Consider the following 7492-nt stretch of genomic DNA (forward strand, 5'->3'; position numbering starts at 1 on the left):
TAAAGAAACTGTCAGGTTGAACACTGAAGGACAGTTTTAAGTTAGCAGAAACTTCCACTGTCACTGAAAGAAGCAGTTGTCTTCCTTTTTCATCCCTGGCTGTTCATTCCCATCCCGTGATGTCCTTGTGTTTAGCAGCATAAATGTGTGAGTGGCTACACAGAGGTCTGGCTTGGGTCTGCTTGGTTTTCAGTGAATCAGCTCCGTGCAAGTGGAAAAAGTGCCACATAGACACCTGAACCAGCACTACAAAAAGGCGCAGGGACGAAAGGAAGCAGCTAGTGGTGGAGGGAGGGTGGAACAGTGTATTTCGTTGGCAGTGCCAATGTAGTCTATCTTAGATATTTATGGTACTACTTTAATAGTAGCCTTCGTGAGGCTCTGCATGTTGTTCTGCTGGATGGCATAATGCTGAAATAGAATAGCCATTGCTTTCTCAATGCGTGATTTCTTGGTGTTTTTCAATTAGCTGTTTCTGGGCATGTACCCAGATGAACACTTCGTGGAGAAGCCAGTGAAAGAGGCTATGACAAAATTTCGCAAGAATCTGGATGAAATCGTCAGCGCTATCACCGAGCGTAACAAGAACAAAAAACTTCCTTACTACTACCTTTCACCAGATCGCATTCCCAACAGCGTTGCTGTTTGAGCAGATACCCAGGAGAGTTTAGAGGCATGTAAAGCTGATGATGCTATCCTGTAACATATGCTTCTTTTCAATGAACTTTCAGAAATGGATAAAATAAACCCACCCTCTCCATCAGACTTGACCCATAGTCTATTTGATTGTGACTGATCTTGTGGACAATGTCTAGTTTACAACCGCCTAGGCCAACTTTGTTACGAGTTTGTTTTTCTAAGATTTTTTTTATTCAATCTTAGAATGAATATCCATGTTTCTGTTGGCTTTCCCTCTCCTGGTCAAAACAATATAACCACAGATACACTTATCTTATTCAATGAAAATGGTATCATGAGCAATATGCAAGTCACATGTTTAAAATCTTTCCTGTTTTTAATAGGTGAAACTGATTCTGTTTTTAATAGGTGACACTGATCCTGTTTTTTAATAGGTGACACAAAAATACAATATTTCATGTTTGTGCATGGTTTTTTATCTGATCAAAACAGATGTTAAATATTTTCACTGCAACTGTGAATGTCTTAATCAGGATGAAGGTAGAAGCAGGATATTTTCTTAACATAGCTGATGGGTTTTTAATACTTTCTTACCAAGTTCATGTGAAATGAGATAGACTGATTCATAGGAGATGAAAATTTTGTACCTACATAAACCTGTATATTTTCTAAATGAAACTAACAAGGTTTGTTTTAGCCTTTGTCAGCAGAGTTTCATGTAATTCACATATGTACGGACAAGTGGTTTGCTTAGCACAATGACAATGAGTACAGATCTAGCAGTGCTTGTCCTCGATTTCTGTTTCATTGCTGAGGCTGCTGGGTTTTTTTTGTGTAGTTTCTTCTGTTTTGTGGGAGATGAAGAGGCTACTTGTCTAATGATAAAAATTGTGGAGAACTGACAGCTTCTAAGGGGAATCTTCAGATTTGGCCAATTAAGCATAATTGGCATGTTCTACCTTAGAAACAATTGAGTTTTGTCTGTTTTGTTTAAAGGTGATTAGGTTCAAGTACTTGGGCTTTGGTTGAAGTTGAGAGTCGTTGAGATAACAAAAAGCAAAAATGAGGTTTGGGAAATTTAAGAGTAATAACTTTGTTAATAACAATTTTGGTTTATTTTTCCCAGGATTTGTTCGCTGTGCTAGTTTTGCCAGCTTGCAGTCTGTTTTGACAACAGATAAGAAAGCTTCTTGTGCTAATAAAACAAAACTGAACAAGAACATCTAGCTTTTATTTCTTAACTCAATATCTAACGCTGTTCATTTCAAAAACTTTGTAGGAATAAGTACAGTGTGTTGTGTAGAGAAATGAAGCACCTGCACTTTGAGAAATATAGTTATTTCTATAATTCATGTGTGATTTGGAAAAGTGTGCTACTAAAATATATGTCCTTTTTGTTTCATATAAAACACAAGCATGGAAACACAACACATTTTAGACCCTTTACAACAGACTTATTCCCTTTTTCTCCCTCCAGCTAAAGAGTTTCAGCGAAAATGTGGAAGGTAAGACCACTTCCTGCTGTTGAGGAAGGACATTTAAGACTTGTGCATCTTCCTTTTACTGCAACCCATAAGAAGTGATGACTGTAGAACCCAAGCCATGCAATTTTGTAGCGAGACTGGAACAGGGCCAGGGGATTGGGACCATAACATGTGCACTGAAAAAAAAAAAAAAAAAAAAAAAAAAAAATAACCAACAAAAAACAAAAGCTCTGTTGCATGTAGGTCAGAACACAGAACAGAACCCAGAAGATTTCTTTCTAAGTATCAAGTTTTAATTGGCAACTGGTCTTTCTTGCCGCACTAGTAGTTACATGGTATATAAGAAGTAATTTCACACACTGATATAGTGCCACAAAGTGCTCAGTTTGCTTTTTTGTACTATAAACAGGAATATACATATTGCAAAATCAGACTTGGCTGGTGAGTTTAGAGGTTAACTGAGTCATGGAAGTTTTATGTCCAGAAGACATGGCTATGATTGCTTAGACGGATCTCAGCATAACACAGGTCTTTGGACCTCACTGAAGCGGTTGCCTCCTCAGGTTCACTACAAGGGTGCTTGATTTTGGAAACTATTTTCTGTGAAAACATGCACTCACGATTTACTGAAATGCACAGTTCACACTGGTGCTTGAGTCACTTGTCTCTCTGGTGAATCACTCTTGCTGTGAAAGATACATGCTGTGTTTCTAGTTATGTTTCAGTTTTTGCTTCTTGCAACAGGCAGTTTCTTGCAGTACCTTTATGACTGAGGAACCTCTGACTAGTTCTCTACTACATCCTTCCCCTTTCTTTTGATAAACTAAGTTAACTTCCCGGACCCTTTTGCTCTAAGACTTTCTTGAAATCTCTTATCTGTTCCCACTGCGTCTTTATTAACCCTGTGTGGTCAGCATGTGGGCAGTTGACACTGACAGTGATTCAATGGCTATTTCAGCCATTATTTCATAGGCTGCATTTCCTCCTGCCTGTAACCACATCTGCAGTTTGTCCATAGATTAAGGTCTCTGACATGTAAAAACAAAACAACAGGTCATTTGCTTGCAACCAGCAGCTCAAGAGATGCAGACTGGATGCAGATCTCAGTGGCCCAGCCTTACTAATCCCAGTTACTGGAGGACAGTGGTGTGTATTCTTGTTGTTTATTGGCAGCCTCTTCGTTGCACCAGCTGTGACATTCAAATTCAGCTGTGTTGCCCGCCCAAGCTTGTGATCTCTGCTAAACACACAGGTGGTAGGAACAAAGTTTGAGCATTGCAGCTGACACAAGCAGTGAGTGGCCTTGGCAGAGGGCCTGGGAAAGAGGATGGATGCATCAAGGAAGCCTTGTCTCCAGCATCCTGGCAGGGGCAGAGGCACACACACACAGGTGCTGCCATCACTGGTGCAGCCAGAGAGAAAGAGAGGGAGTAGCTGCTTACCAGCTTGTCTTAATTCACATGCACACAGGTACATGCATACAGGCATATAATATAAGGATGCATGCAGGTGACATGACCGAAGTGCAGCGTAAGGTGGTAAACTATCGCAGACACAGGAGGAATTTCAGGTGTGGAGAAAGTTGTCACCTGCATTTGGGTTTTGGCTGGAGAGCAGAGTCTAAAAGGCTTAATAAAAGGTTAGCCAGACCATGCCACGACTGTGAGACATTACTGCCTTCTTGAAAGGAGGGGTCTGCTGTGCTAGTAGACATGGCAGAATATATGTCAATTATGCAGATGGGGGAAAATTTAATCCATAGAAAATTTTCCATAGACACTCAGAAAATCAGAAGCAAAACTCAGAAAAAAAAGATATCAGTTCTGTGACCTCACCACAAGGCCCGAATTTCCTTCCCTTTCTGCTGGAGTGTTCTTGCAAAGCAAAAACTGATGTTGCAGTTGTCCAGATAAATTGACAAAATAATGGACAAGATGCTGATTAATTTCTGCAGTGGCAGGAGAGAAGGCTCTACCAGTTGAAGAATTAAATTTCAGTTTAAATATGCCTTTATCTAGTGAACACTGGGAAGGTTATTTGTCCTATATTGTGAGGTGGGGTTGCTGAAGAAGATGTTGCTGCTTTTGACACATCTTCACAGAGACTGGAGATGTACAGTTCTTGTTTTTGTGAGGTGAGTTCTAACACAACAGGTTGGTTTGTTTGTTTTTATTGAAAGGATATGCAATAATTGCTTTGGAAAGGCAGGGGTAAATGTAGCTGAAGTAGTAGTTTTCAGCTGCTTATCACAGACGTGATAAGGCTATATGGATCTATACCCATGCATAGCTGTCTTTAATTTTTGCCTTTATAAATATTGCTGACTATTTTGATCCTTTCCTGTTCATTTCTGGAAATGACATGCTTCCCTTACCTACCATCTGTTTATGGCTAGTAATTGTGGGCAGATTCTTTTCCAAAGCACTAGAGGGCAGCAATATTATATTAAAATAAATCTCTTTATAGCCTTGGACAGTACTGGTACTAGCAAGATTAGCCCTGGTTACTCCTATTAGTCCCCAGCAGAGCTGGTAATCTTGTTCCATCACAGTTCCAATTTTCAGAGCAAACACCATATCACTGAGTTGGTTTTTTTGGTTTTTTGTTTGTTTTTTTGTTTGTTTTTTTGTTTGTTTGGTTGATTTTTTGTTTTGTTTTTGTTTGTTTGTTTGTTTTAATGAGTTTTCATTCATCTTTGCCGCATTAAAGCGAACTTCAAACATGCAAAGCCTGCCACTTGGGTATGGTGTTCTGGCTTGTACTCAGTATCTCTGCCGTTGCATTAGGCCACGTGTTAGTTTAAATACACACTTAGGTGGAAGGGCATGAAGAAGATCCTTTTGTGCGCAAGTTGCTGTACAGGAGATCTGCATGTCTGAGGCTTTCTCACTGTTCCTACTGGCCACCTCCTGGCACATGGGCTCTCCTGGCAGCACTGTTAGAGGACAGCCCTTACTGATACTGTGCAAGAATGTCATAACTGGTTTGTTGCCATCTATTTGGCAATATCAGACATGGCTGGTCCCTTGATATACTCAGTAATGGTGGTTTTGCATGCCAGGTTCACATGTACTTGAGGCAGGTGGGCAATTCTGAACAGGGTGTTCACATGCCAGCTCTTGGTCTGGAGAAAGAGGTATCATCCTATCCAATGCTTCTCCTGCTCTTGAGATTTTCCAGGAGGAGACTAGATCCTTTTCGGGTTATCTGGCATTACTCTCTGGAAAGCAGACCTTTGAGTGCTGCAGCTTTTTGTATTTCATCTGAAACAAAGACAGATCTCTTTGAGGCAGGCAAGGCCAAAACAGTAAGAGTTCAGCATTTTAGGTAACAGAGAGAAGTGTATGGGATTAGAGCTCCTAAACACTGCATGAGTCTGAGGATAATCGCAGTAGGTTTCATTAAGCCTGCACTTACACTGTAGTCAGTGAACACAGAAGAAATCAAGTTGGATTAAGTCCTTTCAGCTTCAACAGACAACACCTCTACCATCGTAACTAGCAATAGCCTTTGGTTCAGTGGGTCAGGGCCAAGCCCTCACTTTTTTCATTTAAGGGAGGTGTGTTTTCTTGCCTTGCAGGGAACAGTGCAGGTAGGTATTGTCAAGGCGAAAAGCTTGATAAGATTAACTGAATTTAACTGAATAACAAGCAAAGCAGAAATATGAAGACCCTAGATCTGAACTGTCATGGGCTTTGGGTAATTCTGTCTCTCAATCCAGAAAGAGTCAGATTTTCTAGCTCAGGTCCATCTCAGTTTGCTTCATTTATTTCCAAGATTCAGGGCATGAGACAGTCACTACCCATGCGAAAGGAAATTGTCAGATTAGTAGGACAACAACATATCAGATCATGGGGTTTTAGTGCCTCCTTTGGAGCTGCCCTCTACTCTCCACCTCGGGGATTGCACTTTGTGCTAGAAAGTCAGATTTGCTTCACAATCCACACAGCAATTTTCTGCGTTACTGAACAAATTTCCTGTCTGTACATATGCAAGTAGTGGACAACGCTTGAATATCTTTAGTCCAGTAAAACAAGTATTAAGTGAACTGTTGTTCAAATGTTTCCTTGTAAGAACTGAGTTAGATTCTAATATCCTAGTTTTAACATCTCTGTCTCTATCCAGCTTCAAATTCAGCTTCTCTGGTGAGCACAACTAAAACTGTACATCCAGCAGCCTTTCAACTTTGGTTCTGCAGTGGTTAAGATCCAGTTCATGGCGATTAGGTTCAATCTCTAATGACATAACTGAGTTATGATCTTGTTAAAAAAAAAATGTGGGGAGTCAGTAAACTCTATTGCTTATAGGCTTCCTTCTTGGAAGACCTCTGCTGAAACGCAGGGAACTAGCACCTGCCATGATTTGCTTTGCTATTGCAGGAAGAAACAAGGCACTGAGCTTCTTCATGTGTGAATGCAAAGTTCATATCTCCACCTTTTCCAATAATTAGCTGGACTGATATCAAAACTAGGTGAAAAATCTTGAAATAAGAGCAAAGCCATCCCTCAAAATAGAGGTATGCCCTGAATACTTTACCATACATCTCATGTCTAAGCCTTTGCTAGCAGACACCAGCATCTTCCCCTGATTTCCCAGGCAGCTGTTAACATAAGAGGGATTCAGCTTTGTACAGGGAAGAAGGAAAGAAAAGGAACTGGCAGTGTGAGAAACCAGAATGGATGTATTGTTCTGTCTATAAAATCCATAATGGAGACATAAGAAAGGGAAGGAGCAGACATCCTGGTGGGACTTGAAAGAACCATGTGGTAAGTAATGTCACTTCTATTTCTTGTGGAGTCAGTAGAGCGTGTATATCTGTCCTAACAACTGAACTCCCTGGTGATTTATAGAAAAGATAAATTTGTGTCTGGTTTTGCTGTTTTTTCCCTTCTCCTTCCTGACATGCTCCCTGTGGGATGAACTACACTGTTTGGCTCAGCTCCCAAAATCCAAGCTGATGCTGTATTCATTTCTAAATGCAAGACAAAAGTACTTGGGAGGACTGTCACCAAGCATGACTCAATGGCAGTTCAGCCAGAGACCCCACTGTAATTAGATAGGTTCTTGTTGGTACAGGCTATGCTTTTCTTTTTTTAAAACATCCTAGCTGCAGACAGGTTATTAGTTAATGCTAATAGTATATTTATCTCCCTAAACTTTTCCTTTCCGTAAAGGGCAGACCTTGTGTCTGCAGACTTCTTTCTCTTTTGCTTATTTGACTGGAAGCTACATTCAGAAACAGAAAACCATGATAAAAAGCACTTAGTGCTCCCTCATGTTACTGGATTTCCAGGTTAATAATGAAATCAAATTTTCTAGGAGAAAGTGAGCAGTGAGATTTGACATGGTAAGAGATGCTCTGGAACTCT

At 40.4% G+C, this 7492-nt stretch overlaps 1 protein-coding gene across 3 annotated transcripts in view; it reads left to right on the plus strand.

Annotated features, from left to right (window-relative positions):
* The window catches only part of ALOX5 (arachidonate 5-lipoxygenase), a 35500-nt gene extending 33641 nt beyond the window's left edge, over positions 1–1859 (plus strand). For all 3 annotated transcript variants that reach the window (XM_071811987.1, XM_065843827.2, XM_065843828.2), the window contains exon 14: positions 470–1859. In XM_071811987.1, the coding sequence (XP_071668088.1) occupies positions 470–649 (180 nt within the window). In that variant the 3' untranslated portion in view covers positions 650–1859. The remainder of the gene's footprint in view (positions 1–469) is intronic.
* Positions 1860–7492: the final 5633 nt, after the last annotated feature.

This window comes from Patagioenas fasciata, chromosome 8 (genome assembly GCF_037038585.1).
Source record: "Patagioenas fasciata isolate bPatFas1 chromosome 8, bPatFas1.hap1, whole genome shotgun sequence".
Lineage (NCBI taxonomy): Eukaryota > Metazoa > Chordata > Aves > Columbiformes > Columbidae > Patagioenas > Patagioenas fasciata.